General features: G+C 45.1%; 3 protein-coding genes across 3 annotated transcripts in view; all 3 read right to left on the minus strand.

The window, feature by feature from the left end:
- Position 1: 1 nt before the first annotated feature.
- On the minus strand, positions 2–8,720 carry LOC138210072 (rab9 effector protein with kelch motifs). The gene is made up of 19 exons (XM_069169003.1): positions 8,698–8,720; positions 8,046–8,134; positions 7,103–7,172; positions 6,942–6,984; positions 6,397–6,475; positions 5,925–6,013; positions 5,476–5,622; positions 5,296–5,347; positions 4,967–5,067; positions 3,969–4,054; positions 3,332–3,413; positions 3,106–3,191; positions 2,930–3,017; positions 2,350–2,398; positions 2,130–2,220; positions 888–988; positions 602–686; positions 277–381; positions 2–110 (listed from the first exon to the last, which is right to left on the minus strand). The coding sequence occupies exons 2-19, from the start codon at positions 8,105–8,107 to the stop codon at positions 6–8; spliced, it is 1,521 nt and encodes a 506-aa protein (XP_069025104.1). The 5' UTR covers positions 8,108–8,134; positions 8,698–8,720; the 3' UTR covers positions 2–5.
- Positions 8,721–10,641: 1,921 nt separating this feature from the next.
- Positions 10,642–18,817, minus strand: sptlc1 (serine palmitoyltransferase, long chain base subunit 1). The gene is given in 16 exon segments (XM_069169004.1): positions 10,642–11,323; positions 12,231–12,304; positions 12,474–12,591; positions 13,151–13,205; positions 13,298–13,394; positions 13,512–13,607; positions 13,736–13,843; positions 14,114–14,203; positions 14,298–14,427; positions 14,620–14,752; positions 15,342–15,414; positions 15,499–15,592; positions 17,441–17,469; positions 17,471–17,536; positions 17,634–17,741; positions 18,715–18,817. Coding segments are annotated over 16 exon segments (1,419 nt in total). The 5' UTR covers positions 18,769–18,817; the 3' UTR covers positions 10,642–11,229.
- Positions 18,818–19,747: 930 nt separating this feature from the next.
- LOC138210075 (chondroitin sulfate synthase 3-like) overlaps positions 19,748–23,979 on the minus strand; it is a 7,112-nt gene continuing 2,880 nt past the window's right edge. The window contains exon 3 of the mRNA XM_069169008.1: positions 19,748–22,605. Coding sequence (XP_069025109.1) covers positions 21,034–22,605 — 1,572 coding nt within the window. The 3' untranslated portion in view covers positions 19,748–21,033. The remainder of the gene's footprint in view (positions 22,606–23,979) is intronic.

The following is a 23,979-nucleotide window of genomic DNA, read 5'->3' on the forward strand; positions in this document are numbered from 1 at the left end:
CCATCTCACATCCCTTTGAACTGCTGCATGATTGACAGGAGGTGTTCGCTGCGTTTCTGGATGCTGTTCTGCTCCTCCTTCAGTCTCTCCTGCCCCTGTAGCCCCTCCTCCTGAGGACAGACATCACACGGACATGTGACATCACACATCTGACGGCACACCATCCCAACGTCACGTCTTCTGTCTGTGTGTGTGTCTGTATGTGTGTGTCTGTGTGTGTTTGTGTTTGTATGTGTGTGTGTATATGTGTGTGTGTGTGTGTGTGTGTGTGTGTACTCTCAGTCTGCAGAGTTCCCTCCTCTCTCGGTCATTCTCTTCAGCTCGTGCACGAAGCCACGCCTCATTCTGAGAACGATGCCTGTCGAGCATCTCCTGGACCTCCTGACACGCACGCACGCACGCGCACACACACACACACACACACACACACACATATATATCAGATTAGGTAAATGTATGACATGACATAATATTAGGCTAGATTCCTTTTTTTTTTTTTTTATTGTTTTTAAATTCAGATCAGATCAGACCAGATTCGATTTGATTTGATGAGATGAGATCAAATCGGATCAGATCAGATTAGATTAGATTAATAGTAAACCTGTTGCTGTGTTTGTCTGTGAGCTTCATGAGCATCTTTGTCTCTTTGCAGAGCAGCAGCAGCTTTGGACAATTCTGACTTCTCTCTGGAAAAAAAATCAACAGTAAAATGATTTGTGAACGTTTATATACCGATGCTAACAGAGTTGAGCATCTGATCTGTTGCCATGGTGATCTCTTCAGAGACTCCATGCGTTTTCTACTGAAGTTACAAATGGTGGTGACACATCGATATTCTGTGCATTAACATGTGATCTGATATAAAGATGTGAAACATGGTCATGTACCGGTCCAGTTTCTGGAACTCCTGGTCCAGCAGACTGAAGGCTGTCTGGATCATTTTTATGGCCTGATCTCGTACTGCACTGAAGTCTCTGTGGACCGACACCTGCAGCAGGAAATAAGGTTATCTGTGTTAGTACGTAGCAACCAGGACTGCTAATATGATGTACAACCCTGTTTCTAAAATAGTGGTGACACTGTGGAAAATGTAGATAAAAACAGAATGTGATGATTTGAAAATCCCTTAAACTCATATTTGGTTGAAAATAGACCAAACACAACATTTATCTTGTTTTATATGAATATATGCTCATTTTGAGTTGAAGGCAACAACACGTCTCTATAAAGTTGTTCCAGGTTCATGTTCACCACTGAGCTGCATCACCTCTCCTTTTAACAACGTTAACGTAAACATTTGGGAACTGAGGAGACCAGCTTCTGGAGTTTTGAAAGTGAAATGTGGTCCCGTTCTTGGCTGATATATGATTTCAGCTGCTCAACAGTTCAGCGTCTCCTTTGTTGTATTTTTCATGTCATGATGCTCCAGATGTTTTCAATGATTAACAGGTCTGGACTGCAGGAGGCCAGTTTATCAGCGGACTCTTCTACTACGGAGCCATGCTGTTGGAATATAACTGAGCGCTGATAACAAGCTGGATGGTCCCTCTCCTCTTTAACCTGGAGGATGCAGTGTCCATGATTTCCAAACAGAATCTCAGATTGTGAGCCATCAGACCTCAGGACAGTTTTCCACTTCACCTCAGTCCATCTTCAATGATCTCAGTCCAGAGAAGGCGGCGGTGTTTCTGATCATGTTTCTATCTGGTTTCTTCTTTGGAGAGTTTTAACCTTCATTTGTGGACGCAGCGATGAACTGTGTTCACAGACGATGGTCTTCAGAAGTGTTCCTGAGCCCATGCAGTGATTTCCACTCCAGAATAGTGTGTTTTTAATGCAGTGCTGCCTGAGGGCCGAAGATCACCACCATCCAATAATAGTTTCCAGCCTTGTCCCTTGTGTTCAGAGATTTCTCCAGATTCTCTGAATCTTTTAATGATATTATGAACCGTAGATGATGAAATCCACTAATTCTTTGTAGTTTTACATTGAGGAACAATATTCTTAGATTGTTGCACTGATTGTCTTTCACAGTGTGTGTGTGTGTGTGTGTGTGTGTGTGTGTGTGTGTGTGTGTTTCTCTATGTTTCTATGTGTATGTTTTTTTGTGAGTGTGTGTGTGTCATCACCTGTGCATTAGCTGCAGTGTTCCTCTGCTGGCTGGATGGAGTCGACTCACTCAGCTCATAGCGCACGTTGGGAACCTTTGTTGGAGTGAAGCTGTTAACAGTCAGAACAAGAATGAAACCAGAGTGTTCAAACTGAGAGTGAGAGTCAAACTGAGCATGACGGAAACCTGAACCAGATAGAAACCTGAACCAGAACTAGGTGTGTGCAGCAGCTGCTGACCTGTGACTCACTCCCTGGAGACCGAACTCTGACAGAATCTCCTTCATCACTGTGGAGACAGTCGTGTCATGTTTACATCACAGTGCAGCGACATACGTGGCCTTCAGGTTAAAACTGTTCTTGTGAACGAAACTAACTGTCCAGATATTGACAAGTATTCAGAAAAGTACCCGTTCACTTTATTCTATTGTATTTTCATTTTAAAGGGATAAAACCGTCAGTTTTCTATTCATTTACACTCAATAACCCATAATGACAAAGTGAACACTACAGTGAACGTTTCAGTTCAATACATTTTCAGAAATTCTAAAAGCACATCTTCTCTTTGTCATTGTGAATTATTGAGTGTTGAGATTGTTGGGGGAAAAAAAGTCAATTTTATCCATTCAAACAAATATACAAAATAATAAAGTGTGAGTGAGTCTGAATCCTTTCTGAATTCATTTCATTCATTGGTCTTTTCCTTTGAGCTCTCCTCTAGCGCCACCTTCAGGACAAACTTTACACTGTAGCTCTATTACTGCTGGGTAAAGCAGCTCGAAAAATCACAAGTAGAATAATGTACATGTTCACAGTGTACCTGGTTGTCTCTCTGACGGGTTGATGAGTTTCATAACCTTCAGGTCATTAAAGTCCTGCTCTTCATTCTGCCCTCCGAACACATGCAGCTGTCAATCAAACAAACACACAGAGCATATTTTATGACAATAATGATGATGAAGATAAATAAAATTAAATATTGAGCGGCCTGCTGACATGGCTGTGGAGGATGAAGGCAGTGTGTCCGTGACGACGAGCCGGAGGAATCCCAACATACAGCGGGACCTTCCACTTCATCTTACCTGGAGGGAATTATGGGAGAGTACAAAGAAAAGAGAATAACTCCTTTAAAGAAAAGACAAAAACTCCTTTAAAGAAAAGACAATAACTCCCTTAAAGTTCTTTATAATGCATCAGAGTGAATTTAATGCATCTCACTCACCAATACTGAGTTTATGAATCTCATTGGATGATGTCACCATGCCATCCTCATTTGTGCTTTTGCCACCCAACAGGTAGATATCCTACATTTAACACAGGAAACAGGAAGACAACATTGTTCTGTTTTTTAAAACTACTTTTACTCATCTACTCTTCATGTCTTCTAATTTAAAAATAATTCGTTACCTTATTTTATTTGTCAAATATTAAATTCTATATCAAATATTAAAAATATGACAGAAAAAAAGAGGACGTGCAATAACACAAGTCACAAAATCGTAGGGAGGAGGTCAGGGCGGATGGAGTGGTCCACAAAACATCGGACCTTAAGACATTAACGAAAATCATGGTTTCTTTCAACCATGGCCGGCTTTGTAACCATGACAACGAAGGTCCCCTCTTCTAACCAAAACCCAAACCCTGATCTTTCCCTGAATCTGAACCCTGACCAACTAAGGTGCTGTATTTTATTCTACCATTACGACCACTGATTCAAGAAACGTTACGAGTCATATCAGAGGGTAGCAACTTGTTTATCAATATATGGTATAATATATTCATACATTATTTGTATTTTTACAACTATAACAAAAGAAAACTTCAACTGCAGATGAAGTTGTGTGCGCGCACGTGTGTACCTTGTCATGGTGTGCAGTCAGTGTGTGTCCGCTGCAGGCCGCAGGTGATTCTCCTTTCACCTCAAATTTCTGCCACAGTAGGTTTTCTTCAAACACAGAGGTCAAAGGTCAGAGGTCAGAGGCTAATAAATACTTAATCAGAGGTGGAACCGGTCTGATGTCACAGTTTGTTTAATTCAACATTTAATTCAACTTTCTGAAGCTGCAGATACAACCTGGTATCACACCAACAAAACTAAACACCTGTCAGTCCACCACGGCTCGGCATGTCAGTGTCACGTTTCACCTCACCCAGGTGTGAACAGTAGGCTGTCTCTGGGTTAGCCACCAAAAAGCACACACTTCAGTTTGGGAAGAAATCCACATCACGAAGATGTCGTCCCTATTGTACTTTGAATCACCTCCTTCACATGACCTCCTTCTTTGACCTCCTTCTTTGACCCCGAACATACCAGCTTGGTCTTTTCACGCTCTGACCAGGCAGAATGCGACAGCGGCACAGTGTCCTCTAGTGGACTGACGGCTGTATTACCAGTGTTTTAAATAACATTCAGAAAAAAGTTCTTCTGAAGCGCATTTAATTATTTTGTATCTATTTTTCAACACTATTCATTTCACTGTATTTATTACGTCAATTTGCTCTAACTTGCTCGTAACGGTTAGATATGGAGTTTTCTGACCATTAGAAGTAAAGGTCCTCCAAAGTTACAAATAATAATTATTTTATTTATTTGATCATTTTTATTCTATTGATACGCTGTTGTTTCAAGTGACGTTGAAGTTCAGTTAATGTTGCAATTTTAAACTCAACACTTCAACTTTGTAACAAGTAAAACAACTTCCCCACATTTAATCATTGATCTCACCTAATGTTTGTTTTACCTGTTGTTGTTTGTTTTACCAGTTTACCTGTTTCACCTGTATGCAGATGACTGAAGTTTGTTCAGGTGAAGTGGAACAGAACAGATTATTCACTGATGTACTGAATCAGCATTCACCTGTGCTGAGAACATACAGGTGTTTACTGAAGTCTCCTCCTGCTCCAAAACCTCCAACCAGGAACATCTGATCACCAACCAGAGTAGCACTCTGACCCCAGCTACACACACACACACACACACACACACACACACACACACAGAAGCATTATATTATTATATTATTAAGAAGAAGACAGGAGTCTCAAACACAGAATAATCAAATAATTACAACCCCGTTTCCGAGTTGAGAAACTGTAAAATGTAAACAAAAACATTTTACACAGTGTCACTACTTTTTCAGAAACTATGATATAGTTGCATTATTAAGAAGAAGACAGAAGTCTCACAGGGCTGGAGGCGGTGATCCACCTGTTCTGACCGGCGTCCAGGTGAAGGACACTGAAACAGAGTAAGATCTAAATCTGATCTCTACAAACCAACACCAGTTATTTCACTTAAAAAAGAAATGTTGACTGACGTATTGATGACCGTATTTGTTTCTCTGTTTGTTTGTTTGTTTGTTTTACCTGTGTTGAAGACCATGAGGTCGTCTGTTGGATTTTGTCCCAGAAGGCCTCCGTAGACGTAGATGTTGTCTCCAATGACAGCAGAGCTGTGTCTGAGGGCTCTGAGGGAAACACCTCCGACAGGTAAACACTCCCAGGTCAGAGACACTAGAGGAAGGAAACACCTCCGACAGGTAAACACTCCCAGGTCAGAGACACTAGAGGAAGGAAACACCTCCGACAGGTAAACACTCCCAGGTCAGAGACACTAGAGGAAGGAAACACCTCCGACAGGTAAACACTCCCAGGTCAGAGACACTAGAGGAAGGAAACACCTCCGACAGGTAAACACTCCCAGGTCAGAGACACTAGAGGAGGGAAACTCCATCACAGCACTGTTAACCTTCATGAAAGGAAACTATGAACACAAAGCGGGCTGAAGGGCACCACCTGCTGTTCAACACGCTCACCTATATCGAAGCTGTGGACCCCTGGGAGACATTCAGCTGCATCAGGGCTGGACGCTCCTCCAAACAGATACAGTCTCCCTTTGACGACACTGAGAGGACAAAATAAAGTCTCCGTTCATCCTGCTGGTCCCACTCAGAACCAACACCTGGACCCGAAACTGGGTCTCAACAGAACAAGAACCGATGCTTCACATGAAACTAATTCACATTCAGAGAAGAATCTCTGGAGCCTCATGTCTTAAATCATAAACTTCAGCCGCTTCAGGTTTTGAAATTCAAAGTGTATTATAATACAAGTACATTTAAAATGTATTATAGGTGTATGATAAGTAAATGTTGTGTATTATAATATAAGTATTTTTAAAATGTATTATAGGTGTATGATAAGTAAATGTTGTGTATTATAATATAAGTATTTTTAAAATGTATTATAGGTGTATGATAAGTGTTAGAAGTGGGCTGTGGAGCTTACCACAGAGTGTGTCCTTGTCTGGTGGAGGGAACTTCTCCACTCTGAGGAATCTCCTCCCACATCACATCATCAGGAGTAACTACAGAGAACAACCATTTATATTCAAATTATTCAATTATTATTATCATCATCATCATTATTATTATTATTATTATTAGCCTATATGATTAACATGAGGATTATTCCAAACCATCTGACTCCTGGCTTTCTCCAGATGATATTATTATTATATAATTATTTTTAATAATAATATAGGAAATATTTAGTTACAAGTAATGAGAACTTTTCTTGTTTTTAAACTGTTTTTGTTGTTTTTAGGGGCAGAATTTTAAGGCACTCTGTAGAAAACTAATTTCTATTTTCATTCATTACTTCCAACCAAGTTGCATTGTGGGTAAACTTAAGCCCTAAAAAACGTGTTCAATGTATTTCCTGTCTCATAAAATGTTTGAATACATTTTAAATCGCAATGTTTACATGGGATGACTCTAAAAAAACATCCAGAGCACCAGCGAACCTCCACAGAGTACGACTTTAATTTGTACCTGTCAGCATGTAGAAGTCATTGAAGTAAACAGGACGGGAGTCCTGAAGCAAACAGAAGAGACACGTTAACAGAAACATGGAGCTCCAGCTTCCACGTTTCAGTTGGACTGCAGCTGAAAGCAAAATGTCTCACGGAGAGAAAAACGAACTGCAGCATCACCTGCTCGATGCTGCCGGATCCTCCGAAGACAAAGGCAACATTTCCCGCCACAGCTAACGCGTGGCCGTGTCTGTGGAAGAGGAGACAGGTGACGGGAAGAGGAGGTGATGGAAGAGAGGGTAACAGAAAGAGGAGGGAACGGGAAGAGGCGGTGACAGGAAGAGGAGGTAAGGGGAAGAGGAGGTGATGGAAGAGAGGGTAACAGAAAGAGGAGGGAACAGGAAGAGGCGGTGACAGGAAGAGGAGGTAAGGGGAAGAGGAGGTGACGGGAAGAGGAGGTGATGGAAGAGAGGGTAACAGAAAGAGGAGGGAACAGGAAGAGGCGGTGACAGGAAGAGGAGGTAAGGGGAAGAGGCGGTGACGGGAAGAGGAGGTGACGGAAAGAGGAGGTGATGGAAGAGAGGGTAACAGGAAGAGGAGGTAACGGGAAGAGGAGGTGACAGGAAGAGGAGGTGATGGAAGAGAGGGTAACAGGAAGAGGAGGTGACGGGATCTCTGATCTCAACATAATACATCTTTTGACGAGCAGCACCTGAAAATTACCGGTGAATACTGAAATGTATGTATGAGGAGGTAACGGAAGAGGAGGTGACGGGAAGAGGGGGGTGTATGTAAAGCGTCTGCACACTGATGCAGGAATGTCAGTCACACTCCACCGTTCACCGTTAAAAATATATGTTCATTTTTAATTTGATGGCAGCAACACGTCTCAAAAACGTTGGGACAGGATCAACAGAAGACTGGAAAAGTTGTGTAACACTAAATAAAAATGTGAGACTGCTGCTTTTTTCCTGTTTCTTTTAATCAGGTTTCCTCCATAAACTTAATTGCCTGTTAATTATTGTAACCATGACGACAAAGGACCTCTAACTTTACCAAAGTATTTATTTCATATTTTATATAATTTATATTTATGCATATATATTTAGGTCAGAGGACTCACCTGGGACTTGGAGTTTCTCCCCTCACCTCTTTCTCCAGCCAGTGACCGCTGGCTAATGCCATCTTCACATTTACTGTCTCTCTCTATCTCTATCACACACACACACACAAGCACACGCACACACGCACATTATATTTTGTGGGTTTGTGTTCCAGATGACATCCTTCCATCAGTACACTAACACATAGTACGAGTACATGTGAGGACTCTTACTGTGCAGTACTTTAATATAGACACACTGACAGGAAATGACCTCATCATGTGAACACATCACCCTCCAACACATCTGCAGCATTAATTATTTTACCCAGAAATAAAGAAAATGTCTTGCTACACATTTCATCCTTTCTGCTTCGTGTTTTGGAGTCGAGTTTTTTTTTCTTTAGATTTTTCTGCTGTTCTAGTTGCTCAAGTCTGGTAGGAGTGACAACCTGTTGCACATAATCTACCGCAACTCAACTCTGTGCAACAGGAACTGAAGACAGATCTCAACCCCAGAGTGAGGTCGTCTTTCAGAATGCCATTTTTCCCCTGTAGGTGGCGCTACAGCAGGCTTATAAACATAACAAAGGTTGAAATGCAGGGGAAAGTGTGGCCATAACGGACACGTTCTCTTCCATTTAACAAACAACATCAGCAGGGTGAAACCTACCTGTGCAGGTTTCTGCAGTCACCTCAGCTCACAGTCCAACAAATGTCCACTGAGTCTCACCTTACAGGTAAGCTACCCTTCCCTCTGCAGGTACACTGTTGCTTAGCGACGCTTCCAAACACGCTGCAGAGCAGCCAGTCAGCATCAGGAAGCGGTGAGAACTATTGAAAAGAAGAAGGATCAGTATCAGCAGCACCAGGTGGTCCATTTCTCCGGAGACATCGTGGGAACAAACAAAAAGCCTCATCCCTGACGAACTGGGACTGGGCTCCAACAGTTTCACGTGGATCTCTCCTATTATTAAATATTAATAATAATAATGAGTCATCATTTTCTTGTGTTTACTTTGGGGTCACTCAGGAAAGACCTCACAGGTAGCAGAGACTCCTGAATAAGTACCATGTTTTCTGGAATTCTCGTCAAAAAGCCTCAAATAATCCCTCGCTGTTAAATCTGTATTTGAGTTGGATGAAAGAGTCTGCTGGGATGGAGATACTTCATGAAAAGGAGGTGCAGCTGAAAGCAACACAGACAGAGGGCGACAAACTCAAAGATGGTGCTGTAGATGGTGGAGGAAACAGCGGAGGAGGAGGGTCTGTAGATGGTGGAGGACACAGAGGAGGAGGAGGGTCTGTAGATGGTGGAGGAAACAGCGGAGGAGGAGGGTCTGTAGATGGTGGAGGAAACAGCGGAGGAGGAGGGTCTGTAGATGGTGGAGGAGACAGAGGAGGAGGAAGGTCTGTAAATGGTGGAGGAGACAGAGGAGGAGGAGGGTCTGTAGATGGTGGAGGAGACAGAGGAGGAGGAGGGTCTGTAGATGGTGGAGGAGACAGAGGAGGAGGAGGGTCTGTAGATGGTGGAGGAAACAGGAGGAGAGTCTGTAGATGGTGGAGGAGACAGAGGAGGAGGGTCTGTAGATGGTGGAGGACACAGAGGAGGAGGGTCTGTAGATGGTGGAGGAGACAGAGGAGGAGGGTCTGTAGATGGTGGAGGAGACAGAGGAGGAGGGTCTGTAGATGGTGGAGGAGACAGAGGAGGAGGGTCTGTAGATGGTGGAGGAGATAGAGGAGGAGGGTCTTTAGATGGTGGAGGAGACAGAGGAGGAGGAGGGTCTGTAGATGGTGGAGGAGTTAGAGAAGGAGGGTCTGTAGATGGTGGAGGAGACAGAGGAGGAGGAGGGTCTGTAGATGGTGGAGGAGACAGAGGAGGAGGGTCTGTAGATGGTGGAGGAAACAGGAGGAGGGTCTGTAGATGGTGGAGGAGACAGAGGAGGAGGAGGGTCTGTAGATGGTGGAGGAGACAGAGAAGGAGGAGGGTCTGTAGATGGTGGAGGAGACAGAGGAGGAGGAGGGTCTGTAGATGGTGGAGGAGACAGAGGAGGAGGAGAGTCTGTAGATGGTGGAGGAAACAGCAGAGGAGGAGGGTCTGTAGATGGTGGAGGAGATAGAGGAGGAGGAGGGTCTGTAGATGGTGGAGGAGATAGAGGAGGAGGAGGGTCCGTAGATGGTGGAGGAAACAGGAGGAGAGTCTGCAGATGGTGGAGGAAACAGAGGAGGAGGTAGAGGAGGAGGAGGGTCTGTAGATGGTGGAGGAGACAGAGGAGGAGGATCTGTACATGGTGGAGGAAACAGGAGGCTGGTCTGTAGATGGTGGAGGAGACAGAGGAGGAGGGTCTGTAGATGGTGGAGGAGACAGAGGAGGAGGAGGGTCTGTAGATGGTGGAGAAGACAGGAGGAGGAGGGTCTGTAGATGGTGGAGGAGACAGAGGAGGAGGAGGGTCTGTAGACATATTTTTTTTCTTGGCCTGTTACAGGTTATACTATAACTATGATTATAACTATAACTATATACACAACTATGACTATAAATATAACTACAACTATAACTATGACTATAAATGTAACAATAACAATAACTATAACCATGACTATGACTAAATATAGCTAACTATAATATTCAGTTGAATCAGATTTATTGATGTTCAGTTGAATCAGATTGATTAATGTTCAGTTGAATCAGATTGATTAATGTTCAGTTGAATAAGATTGATTAATGTTCAGTTGAATAAGATTGATTAATGTTCAGTTGAATAAGATTGATTAATGTTCAGTGAGCGAGCTCAGAGACTTCGAACACAACAAAAACATCGGAACAGAATCAGGTGTAAAAATCCAAGCTGTATAAAAACCCTCCATCAGTTCAGTTGAGGAACGACAGCTTCTTAAATCAAACTGTCTTCTTTGGTCGGTTCATGAAAAGTCTATTGGTCGGGACATCTGCAACTTCTTCTGTGTTCGTGTTAGGAGGCCTTTTATTGGCTGCTGACAGTCCTGCTGGAGGTCCACACGTCGTATGATTCATGAGAAGACGTCCGCCACGTCGTATGACACATGAGAAGATGTCCGTCGTATGACACGAGAAGACGTCAGAGGGTTACTGAGATGGCAGCAGGCTGCTGGATGAGACAGTGAGAGCAGAGGTCAGTCTGGAGGAGAGCAGCTGCTCGGTGGTGGAGACTCCATGATGCTGCTGTCACTGCAGGAAGGCTGCAGCTGCCTCTCTGATGCAGGACACCGCCTTCTGGATGTCCTCTGCAGTCTGCTCGATGGTCACCACCACTCGGACGCTGAGGACACAGACAGACGCAGCAGGACAGTGTCAAGGCTGACGTCTTCTCCACATGCAACTCCATTCAAACATCTGGAGTCCTCTCACTTCACATGTCCACCTGCATCCTGATGAGGTTCTACCAACGTTCACTAAAGTCGCTCTGCACCCAGTTTGCTATTTAATAAACTGGAAACCATCAGTTCCCACTCTCCTCTCTTTAGTTCCCACTCTACTCGCTTTAGGTCCCATCCTAGTCTCTTTAGTTCCCACCCTCCTTGCTTTAGTTCCCTCTCTCTTCTCTTTAGTTCCCACTCTCCTCTCTCTAGTTCCCACTTTTCTCATCAGTTGCCACCCTCCTCTCTTTAGTTCCCACCCTCCTTGCTTTAGTTCCCTCTCTCTTCTCTTTAGTTCCCACTCTCCTCTCTCTAGTTCCCACTTTTCTCATCAGTTGCCACCCTCCTCTCTTTAGTTGCTACCCTCCTCGCTTTAGTTCCCACCCTTCTATCTTTAGTTCTCATCCTCTTCTCTTTAGTTCCCACTCTCCTCTTTTTAGTTCCCACCCTTCTCTCTTTAGTTCCCACTCTCCTCTCTTTAGTTCCTACTCCTCTCTTCAGTTCCTAGTCTTCCAGATGTTTAAATGTAATCATCAGACTATGACCAGACAGAAAACTTTCATTTGAAATTACATCTTTAAATGCAGATTAAGTATAAAACAGTTAACTGTCCCCGTTGGACCATAAGTCTTGTATTCATTTCTATTTGTCTTATTGTCCAACCAACACTGCATCTGAAATATAAAAAAATATTCAACATGTCTCACAGATGCAGGGTTTTTATCTCTACAGAGCAGTTACTTCCTGAAACAGTTGGTCAACATCAAACAGAAGAACAGAGTTCCTGTTGGGACTATTTTCGTCCGTTACCTGGGCGGGGGGAGGAAGCGCTCCTCCTTCTCCAGGTAGCGTGCGAGGGTCAGAGCCACGTGTCTCTCCAAACACTGAAACACATCACAGAGTGGATGAGACCCGGAGCAACAACCAACCAGTGAACTGGAGGAGATAAACAGCTGTTTCCTCTTTGTAGTCTGACCTGCCTCTCTGAACACGTCTCCTCATCTGAACACGCGTGTCTCCAACAACATGTGTGTGGATGTGATGAGGACTTACGTAATCTACGACAGAGCGCAGCAGCTGCATGTCGGCGTCTCTGCAGCCTGAACCTTTCTGCAGCTGCAGGTGAAGAGCCGGAGCGAACGGTTCCCCCACCAGCTTCAGACCCGCAGTTCTGTCACACGCACACGCACACACACACACACACACACACACACACACGTTCAACAACACAATCTGGACACACAACTCATCTGCAGCAGCTGTGTGTGAAGGTGGATCACAATCTGAGGAGTGCTGGAGGTCCGACCCGGTACCAGCAGGGTCTACCTCATGAAGTGGGTGTGGTCTGTCCCACCTGGAGCTCAGCTAAAATGCAGACTGAACTGGACAGGAAGTAGGGAGTCACTGCAGACTGAACTGGACAGGAAGTAGAGACTCACTGCAGACTGAACTGTGTCGATAAAGCAGCTGTTTACTGATTCAGGTCCAGTGGAGGTTCGTATTGATTCTCATTTTGCACCTGTACCAGAAACACCTGAGACACCAAACTGTCATTCTCTGTGTCCTTCAGGAAATAAAGGATGTTCGTGTGTTCAGTAGAAGGACCTCACATCCTCAGTCAGTACCTCCACAGTGAAATCCAACCCTCCAGGTAAAGTCACAGGTAAATGAGGTCGTTACAAAGAAACAGTCCAACCATGGAAAAAACAACAGGGTGCTTATGAACTCACCCCTGTAAGGCCTTGTAGACATGTTGGCACTTTTCTCTCAGCACGGTGAAAATATCTGCAGAACACAAGACAGCAGGAGTCAGAAATGAAAAAGCCCTGTGCACCTGGACAGGTGTGTAGAGGTGTGCAGGGAGACAGACGGCGTACCTGGATCCTCCTCCATGATGTTCAGAGCCTCGATGGCAGCAGCAGCCAGCATGGGAGGCAGCGAGGCGGAGAAACAATAGCCCTGTCCCGACAGGCGCTGAAACACACAGGACCGTTTACCGGATCAGCCGATGTCCTCCGATGAGAGACACTGAGTGGACGGAGACACCTGTCTCTGTGGGGACCAACCACAGCCGATGTTGGTTGTTCTCACCTGGTGGTCGATGACGAAGGAGCGTCCACAGCAGAAGCCCCCGATGGAGGCCACCGCGTTCTCCATGTTGGCACTGATCAGGTCGATGTCATCGATCTGCACGTATGATTCATACATGATCATCATGAGTACAGGTCAGAGCCACACACTCATGGATTTATTCTTTACGTGGATGTGCAGACTGGTCGGTACCGTCTGTGGGTTTTAAAGCCGAGCGTACTCACACTGACTCCAAAGTGTTCTGTGACTCCGCGGCCATGATCTCCCAACACACCGAACGACATGCTCTCCTCCAGGAAGATCCGCACCTTGTACTTGTACTTGAGCTTCACCTGACGATCACAAACACTCAGGACGTGAACAAATACAGCAGAGACACTGAGGTCACAGAGAGACACTGAGGTCAAAGGTGTTTGATTGACAGCAGCTTCAGTCTCTCAAGATCAGTAGCTGAGGCTGTTCGTCACACTGTGGTGTTCATGTTTACTCTGCTAACACAGTCAGAACCGTTACAGACAGGCCTGGACATCACCAGTACACCCAGACCACCTCCACAGCGCCCCCGGCTGGACACCAGGAGGAGTCCACCACGTTGTACGTACCAGCTCGGGCAGAGGACAGATGTCGGCCGTGTTCATGTACAGCCCCTCCACCACAATGAACTTGCGGGTCACTCGAGCTTTACGAGGATTCTGCGGCAGAGACACAGCGTGTGAGTCCGTGTGGCGTTTCTCCAACAACGCTGAGGTTACCTGAACAGGTGAAGAGCCCACAGCTCCTACTAACCTTCTGGTCCTCCTGCTGCTGCTCCTTCAGCAGCCGCTCCAGATCCTCCAGGTCGTTGTGTTTGAAGTACTTGATGAAGCTGCGGGACGCCTGGAGGCCTTTCTGGATGGAGAAACAGGCCGCTTCATCCCTGGACACCAGAACCAGAACCACGGACGTCAGAGCCAGAACCGCACATCCAGCAGTTTCACAACAGCAGGCTGCAGACGTGTGTGTGTGTGTGTGTGTGTGTGTGTGTGTGTGTGTGTGTGTGTGTGTGTTCATCTTCTATGTAAACATATGTGTTCATATGTAACATGTAACATGTATGTGGGTTTCTTACACAAAGATGATGTCGCCCCTCTTGGAGTACGCCGGGATGGCGCTCGCGATGGTCGCGAAGCCGTACGAGTAGATGATGGCCTCTTCTGTCTTCATGAATTTGGCCAGACGACTCTCGAGCTCCAGGTGAACATCTGTGGAGGAACCAGACGGTAAGTCCGCCGTCACATGACTGAGACTCCATCTCTGGAGGAACCAGACAGCGCTAATAGAACCGGACCTGGAGCGTTAGTAGAACCGGATCTGGAGCGTTAGTAGATACAGACCTGGAGCGTTAATAAAACTGGACCTGGAGCGCTAATAGAACCGGACCTGGAGCGTTAATAAAACTGGACCTGGAGCGCTAATAGAACCGGACCTGGAGCGTTAGTAGAACCGGATCTGGAGCGTTAGTAGATACAGACCTGGAGCGTTAATAAAACTGGACCTGGAGCGCTAATAGAACCGGACCTGGAGCGTTAATAAAACTGGACCTGGAGCGCTAATAGAACCGGACCTGGAGCGTTAGTAGAACCGGATCTGGAGCGTTAGTCGATTCGGACCTGGAGCGTTAATAGAATCGGACCTGGAGCGTTTTTAGAACCGGACCTGGAGTGCTAGTGGAACCGGACCTGGAGCGTTAATGAAACCGGACCTGGAACGTTAATAGAACCGGACCTGGAGCGTTAATAGAACCGGACCTGGAGCGTTAGTAGGAGATCAGAAGCTGAACTTTTGACCCACCAAACGTCCCGTAGAACCCTCGCGGTCCACACGTGCCCACTCCGTATTTCTTCAGCGACGCCAGGGCCTTTTGCTGAAGGAGGAGAGAAGAAATATTCAGTCAAAGGTCCGATCGAAGAGCGATTCACTTAAGAGAGCAGCTGGACGAACACCTGACCTTCACCCGCTCGTTGTCAAGGAGACCCAGGAAGTTAAACGATGCAAAGTTGACACACTCTTTTCCGTTGATGATGATTTTGTGGCTCGTAGGTCTGCAATGGAAACCATGGAAACAGTGTGTTTTTACTGTAGAGCTTCAGTCTAATAAAACACAGACACACACACACACACACACAGAGCAGTTTTAAGTCTATGTATATATACTGAGCTGTATATGTATGTATATATATATGTGTGTATGTATGTATGTATGTATGTATGTATATATATATATACAGTGGGTACAGAAAGTATTCAGACCCCTTTAAATTTTTCACTCTTTGTTCCATTGCAGCCATTTGCTAAAATCAAAAAAGTTCATTTTATTTCTCATTAATGTACACTCAGCACCCCATCTTGACAGAAAAAAAACAGGAATGTAGAAATTTGTGCAAATTTATTAAAAAAAGAAAAACTGAAATATCACATGGTCATAAGTATTCAGACCCTTTGCTGTGACACTCATATTTAACTCGCATGCTGTCCATTTCTTCTGATCCTCCTTGAGATGGTTCTACTCCTTCATTGGAGTCCAGCTGTGTTTAATTAAACTGATTGGACTTGATTAGGAAAGGCACACACCTGTCTATATAAGACCTTACAGCTCACAGTGCATGTCAGAGCAAATGAGAATCATGAGGTCGAAGGAACTGTCCAAGGAGCTCAGAGACAGAATTGTGGCAAGGCACAGATCTGGCCAAGGTTACAAAATAATTTCTGCAGCACTCAAGGTTCCTAAGAGCACAGTGGCCTCCATAATCCTTAAATGGAAGAAGTTTGGGACGACCAGAACTCTTTCTAGACCTGGCCGTCCAGCCAAACTGAGCAATCGTGGGAGAAGAGCCTTGGTGAGAGAGGTAAAGAAGAACCCAAAGATCACTGTGGCTGAGCTCCAGAGATGCAGTAGGGAGATGGGAGAAAGTTCCACAAAGTCAACTATCACTGCAGCCCTCCACCAGTCGGGGCTTTATGGCAGAGTGGCCCGACGGAAGCCTCTCCTCAGTGCAAGACATATGAAAGCCCGCATAGAGTTTGCCAAAAAACACATGAAGGACTCCCAGACTATGAGAAATAAGATTCTCTGGTCTGATGAGACCAAGATTGAACTTGTTGGCGTTAATTCTAAGCGGTATGTGTGGAGAAAACCAGGCACTGCTCATCACCTGCCCAATACAATCCCAACAGTGAAACATGGTGGTGGCAGCATCATGCTATGGGGGTGTTTTTCAGCTGCAGGGACAGGACGACTGGTTGCAACTGAAGGAAAGATGAATGCGGCCAAGTACAGAGATATCCTGGAAGAAAACCTCTTCCAGAGTGCTCTGGACCTCAGACTGGGCCGAAGGTTCACCTTCCAACAAGACAATGACCCTAAGCACACAGCTAAAATAACAAAGGAGTGGCTTCGGAACAACTCTGTGACCATTCTTGACTGGCCCAGCCAGAGCCCTGACCTAAACCCAATTGAGCATCTCTGGAGAGACCTGAAAATGGCTGTCCGCCAACGTTCACCATCCAACCTGACGGAACTGGAGAGGATCTGCAAGGAAGAATGGCAGAGGATCCCCAAATCCAGGTGTGAAAAGCTTGTTGCATCATTCCCAAGAAGACTCATGGCTGTACTCGCTCAAAAGGGTGCTTCTACTCAATACTGAGCAAAGGGTCTGAATACTTATGACCATGTGATATTTCAGTTTTTCTTTTTTTAATAAATTTGCACAAATTTCTACATTTCTGTTTTTTTCTGTCAAGATGGGGTGCTGAGTGTACATTAATGAGAAATAAAATGAACTTTTTTGATTTTAGCAAATGGCTGCAATGAAACAAAGAGTGAAAAATTTAAAGGGGTCTGAATACTTTCTGTACCCACTGTATATAAAAACATGTCCTGTGTGTTTTACCCTGAAACGACATCATAGCTGAGGGGGGGGGTGGTCTCTGGAGGCGGGGGGGACCAGAGGCTCGGGCTGCCACTCCTCTATCAGGTCCTCCTTCTCCTGTAAGTATAGATCCATGTGACAGCTGATTAGTGACACACACATACACACACACACACACGCATGCACACACACACCCTGCTGTGTGTGACGCTACCTTCTCGGTCAGTCGGTAGGTCTCGTGGAGTTTGTAGGTCTTGGAGAACAGAAGTCTGATGATCCACAGAATGAGGATGCCCTCCAGGATCAGGTGGTAGGCAGGAGCCTGACCAAGAGTTCAGATCACAAATTATATATAATATATAACATATATACATATAACAGAAACATACGTAGAACTCCTGTCTACAAATACACCTGCAGTCACAGGTGAAGGTGAGCACACTTCCTGTCACCTGTCAGGTGTTCTCTCGCTGTCTGACAGCTGTTAGTGTCATAACATGACCCCCCCCCCCCCCTTTTTTTCTGGATGATCATGGACAGACAGTTTTATTTTGAAAGTCTGTTTCCTGTCTCCCAGCAGCTCAGATCAACGTTTGTCTTCTTCAGACTCTTTGAGCATCACAGCGTCTGAATCTGCTGATGATGTTCATCTCACTGGATCATTTATTTATCATGTATCTATTTATTTATTTATCTATCGTTTAACTATTTATCTATCATTTATCTATTTATTTATTTATCGTTTAACTATTTATTTATTTAATTATCAGGAGATATTTTAAAAGTCTCTGACAGACTCACTGACATCACAACTTCAGTAGCACAGAGGAGCAGAGGTGTCAATCAGACCGGTTCACCTGTCCATCAATCAGGAGGTTCTGATCACTGGAACCTGGTTCTGATCTGATGGACCTGTGCTGAGCTCCATAGTGCTCCACTGTCAGCGGTGAACAGACGGAGCGGTCCGAGCGCCCCCTGCCGGCAGCTCCCCGGAACATAACGTAATGTTGAAGGTAAATAAAAGCCTGATGTTGGTGTTTCGGTGGTTTTATCCGTCAGCAGGACTCTGGATTAAAATACACTTTACAGATTAATTACACTGGCGGAGCTCCTATAATGTGTCAAATAAGTCCAGGAATCAGACAACTTCCGGGTTCTTCCTCCTCGGCGCCGACACACCGGACAGCTTTCCCAGGACACCTCTGACGACACCACTACGCAGGTAAACGCACGAGGAGCCTGAACTCGTCGGGACATATTTCCCGCCGACAGAGCCTCGGAGGAGAAACACGTACCTCGTAGAAGGCTTGCACCATCTCCACCAACACCCACTGCTGTCCGGACGCCATGTTTGTCTCCCTGCTGCGACGTCATCAGCTGTGCTGCATTCACGGTCCACGACAGAAGTAGGACACCTCAGTGTCTACCATCAGCTGTGCGAGCAGGCCCCGCCCATCTCCTCCAGGTATCTCCTCCGAGTAGAAGTACGTCCGCAGCAGTGGACCGTCAACAACCGGGAGGATCGTCCGAGAGGCGGGAAGAGACCCCGCAGCGATTTATGTGATGACTAATGTGTTAGATTCAGTGTTTATATGATGACTAACGTGTTAGATTCAGTGTTTATATGACTAACATGTTAGATTCAGTGTTTATATGATGACTAACATGTTAGATTCAGTGTTTATATGACTAACATGTTAAATTCAGTGTTTATATGATGACTAACATGTTAGATTCAGTGTTTATATGACTAACATGTTAAATTCAGTGTTTATATGATGACTAACATGTTAGATTCAGTGTTTATATGACTAACATGTTAAATTCAGTGTTTATATGATGACTAACATGTTAGATTCAGTGTTTATATGACTAACATGTTAAATTCAGTGTTTATATGACTAACATGTTAGATTCAGTGTTTATATGACTAACGTGTTAGATTCAATGTTTATATGACTAACATGTTAGATTCAGTGTTTATATGATGACTAACGTGTTAGATTCAGTGTTTATATGACTAACGTGTTACATTCAATGTTTATATGATGACTAACATGTTAGATTCAGTGTTTATATGATGACTAACATGTTAGATTCAGTGTTTATATGATGACTAACGTGTTAGATTCAGTGTTTATATGACTAACGTGTTAGATTCAGTGTTTCGGAGGATGTGCCCCTCGTTCTGATCGGCTTGATTTCAGCATCTTAAAAGATTTACAACTTGTTTTCCTCAGGAACGGATCCACAACAGGAACAATCATCTCCTGAAACCCAACAGAACCAAAGCAGTGAGCCCCTAAAAGCACTGACACTCTTCAAAGATGTGTTGAAACATTTATTAGAAATGATCAGTTGTTCTTACAGCTGTTTTATAGACATTTCTCGGCTCTGATAATAAAAGCATACAGTGAATGTATGAAAAAGATCCCCAGTTAGTTTCCAGAAGGACAACCATGTGGTGCAGTTACGATCTAAAATCTCCTTTCTGTTTCCTCAAATGAAGAAATAAGTCTCCGGTCGTTCTGAGGTCTTCTTGGTGGCTGCAGAAGTTCACAACAGAACATGTTCATGGATTCTGGTGGTAGGAATGTGAATTTCTCTGTAGAGATCTCAGGTCATCAGGAACTATACAGGTACATGAGGACATCACATGAAGAAATCCACCATGTTTTAAATTAGGATTCATGTTACAACCAGACAAGTTCACTTTAAAAGTGAAGAGTTTGGTAAGAAGAAAGAAAAGGATGAAAGGTTCTGATGTGAACACCATGTGTGGGAACATGATCATTTAAAGCTCTTCATCAAGTTTATTTAAAGAGTTGGCAGCAGGTCGATATCAGTGAGATAGTGATATCAGTCAGACATCAGATATCAGAGATATCAGTGAGATATCAGTGATATCAGTGAGATATTAGAGAGATATCAGTGAGAGGCTGCACAAGGTGGTCCGATGTGTTCTTGAGGAAGAGGACAGTGGAACAACAACACGACAAAATGACTGAAGAGAAGCGGATGTTAAATTCACGCCAAAATTAATTTGAAAGCTCAGATGAACTCTGACCTCTACATGAGTCGCAGGTCCGTCATGTTTCCACGTGTTCAATCAACGGACTGGATACAAACGGTTGTTTAACATCTCTATCAGACCGAGACTGAACACGCCTCACTTCCAACAGCAGGCACACCACTCACACACAAACACACACCTCCAGATCGTGCACCTTCCCTGAAGCACCGCCTCGACATCCAGAGCCTTCATCTGTAACAGAGAATTTGTCCTTTGATTGTTTCCCAGGAGTACTTTTTTTTTTACACGGAGATCACTTCTTCTGGGTGAAACAGCTCAATCTTTGGGTCGTCTGTTTGGCACATGTGGAACCCAGTTCACCCAACCGGACTTCCTATTAGCGTCATTGGACAACCTGTGTGGAGGTGGATAACGAAGTATAGCGTAGTATAACGGAGTATAACGTAGTATAACGGAGGAGTGCAGCAGCTGTACTGGTTCTGTTCTCTCTCCTCTGGACCGCTTCAACGTGGGTCCACCTGTTGTCAGGTGAGTGTGCGTCCCGTGTGGCGTGCGTTGGTTTGGTCCGTCCCCGTCTGGGTCAGGATGAAGTTCTGTTATAGCCCGCCTCCATGTGTTTCTCCAGCCACAGCTCCGCTAACTGCATCGTTGACGCGAACGTACTGGCTCTGGACCCGAGGCACATTTTGTGCTGCTTCTGTTCCAGACTTGTGTTGCAGTGGACGTGGTGATAAATGTGGACCATTCCTGGTTCTTGACTGCGTAACACTTTAAAACCAGAATGAATGAGTTTGGTGAACAGGTCCACGTCCTCTAAGCCCCAGCCCAGGATGGAGGTGTCGAAGCCGCCGGCTGTTACTAAATCGCTCTTGAAAATACAGCTGATCCCGAAGCCATAATCGCGCCAGAAGCCACTTTTCTTGGTGAGCACGAACTTGTTTTCTCTCGGGGCCTTTTCACCGTACACCATCTTCGGGTTGTACTGGCTAAAGACCACCGGGAAGTACACCTGTCGGCCCTGAACGGCGTTGTCTCTGCAGCGTTGCAAAGCGTCGGCACTAAAGATGAGGTCCACGTCGCAGAAGAAGAGGAGCGAGTGGTTGTGGAGCTGAGAGGAGCCCAGCTCCAGGGCCAGCCCGCGGGAAAAGTTGCCCGTCATGGGGACGACAGACAGGTCCGCTTTGGGATACTTCCTGTTGTAGGCCTTGAGGAGCTGAAGATGTCTCCTTCTGCTCCGATGGCTCTCGTTGTCCACCAGGACGACGGACAGCCTAACGTTTTGCTTGGGCGTCAAACACACTTTCTCGAAGTTGTCCATGAAGTTGACGAAGGCGTCGTAGCGACCGGCCAGCGGGACCAGGATGTTGACCTTCCGCTGGCTCGGCTCCCACGTCTCCCTGCTGGAGTCGTAGAACTGGAACGGGGACAAGAACTTGAGAGAGTTGGAGAGGAACGACAAGGATTTGGATTCAGAGTTGATGGCGGCCACGAGTTGAGCCACGTCGACCTCTTCGGCTTCGGTGACGAAGGGCCGGCTGAAGGACTGCTGCAGGTAGGCGTGCCGTCTCACCGGCACCGTGATTTTACGTCCCTTGTGTTTCTTGTAGAGAAGCAGCAGATCTAAGACGTATTCGGCCCCGTGCACCGGGTCCACCCGGTAGTAGCCGTACTGGATCTCTTTGAAGTCGATCACGCGGCCTCGCGTTTTGGAGTTTTCGTTAATCATGTCCATGACCTGCAGTATGACGTCTTCGAGCGCCGCCCGGAGTGAGTTCCCGAGATTCTGCCGGGCCACCTTGTTTTCGACGGCGGAGTAAATGTGGCGGCCCGTCAGGAACTCCCACTCGATGACGTCGTTTCTGTCGCTGGGCTGATAGCGCATATAGGAAGGCGGCGCGCCCAGCTGCTGGTCCTCCCACAGGACCTCCGCATCGCTGAGGGAACTCATGACCAGGCCCTCGCGGTGCAGCCGGATGGTGCGGTAACGAAGCCTCGACATCTCGCGGCTCAGCATGAAGCTGTGGAGCCGGTACTGGTGGGCGGGGCTTTTGTTGGGGTGGAGCGTGATGGCGTTGTAGATCTTGACGTTGTTGAGTTCTTCGATGAAGCCTTTCTTGTTGTGCTCGTAGTTCTCGTAGAAGAGCTGCTGCATCTGTGGAGACAGCGAGGACGGTGTCCAGGTGTCACAACACAACACTGTACGCTCGTTTCTACTGTAACAGGAGCCTCGTGAAAGGTCTTGTTCAGGAGGAATGAGTGGACGCCACAATCAACCATCACATTTTAAAAAGGACATAATTACAGGCTGGAAGTAAAAAAACAAACATATCTGTCACTTTCCTCGTGAAGTCTGGAGCAGATGTACGCATGTAAATAAAAACACAATGTAGTGATTTGTAAATCAAATAAACTCCTATTTAACTGAAAATAGACCAAAGACAACGTATCAAATGTTGAAACTGAAAGTTTTTTTTTTTATTGTTTTATAAAAAAAATATCCGATCATTTTGAATTTGATGGCAGCAACACATCTCTATAAAGTAGTGACGGGGTCATGTTTACCACTGTGCTGCATCGTCTCTTGTTTTAACAACACTGTAAACGTTCGCACCAAACGGGGCCTGAAAGAGACGTACGTCGCTCCCCACGCAAAAAGACGAGATTTTATAAAAACATTTTGGCGAGAAAACCTGCTTCTTATTGTGTATATAATTGAATGTAGTTTTGTGTGTGGAACTGCTGTCGTGAACACAAGGAGGACACCGTGGTGGCAACATGTTGGGTTGTGATTTATAAAAGGAACATTCACAGCAGATGTTTGCACGATTTTAGAAATCTGAATATTTTTTTGCGCATGTCATTTTTGGCTTTTTGTATACAAGTACACTTTTAGTATGGATCATATGCAAAGTCGATGAGGCCCAGGGACTGCAGGAGGCCAGTTTATCAGCCGGACTCTTCTACTACGGAGCCATGCTGTTAGAATACGTGCAGAATGTGGTTGGATGTTGTTCTGCTGAAAAAATCAGCAGCTAAATGAAAACAGAACGCTATGATTTGTAACTCATGTGAACTCATATTTAATTACACATAGACTAAAGACAACATATCAAATGTTGAAACTGAGAACTTTTATAAAAATATCTGCTAACTTAGAATTTGATGACAGCAACACATCTCTATAAAGTTGGGACAGGTTCATGTTCACCACTGTGCTGCATCACCTCTTCTTTTAACAACACTCTGTAATCGTTTGGGAATTGAAGAGAACAATTTCTGGAGTTTTGAAAGTGAAATATGGTCCCATTCTTGCCTGATTGTTCTGCTGAAATAAACAAGACCTTCCCTGAAAGAGACGTTGTCTGGATGGCAGCATATGTCAAACCTGAATATATCATTCAGCATTAATGGTTCCTTCCAGATGTTCAATCTACCCATGCCATGTGCACTAATGCATCCCTGTACCATCACAGATGCTGTCTTTTTAACTGAGAGCTAATAACAAGCTGGATGGTCCCTCTCCTCT

The sequence above is a fragment of the Embiotoca jacksoni genome, unplaced genomic scaffold, assembly GCF_022577435.1.
Source record: "Embiotoca jacksoni isolate LCO1_2020_lvr unplaced genomic scaffold, fEmbJac1.0.p SCAF_42, whole genome shotgun sequence".
Taxonomy (NCBI): Eukaryota; Metazoa; Chordata; class Actinopteri; family Embiotocidae; genus Embiotoca; species Embiotoca jacksoni.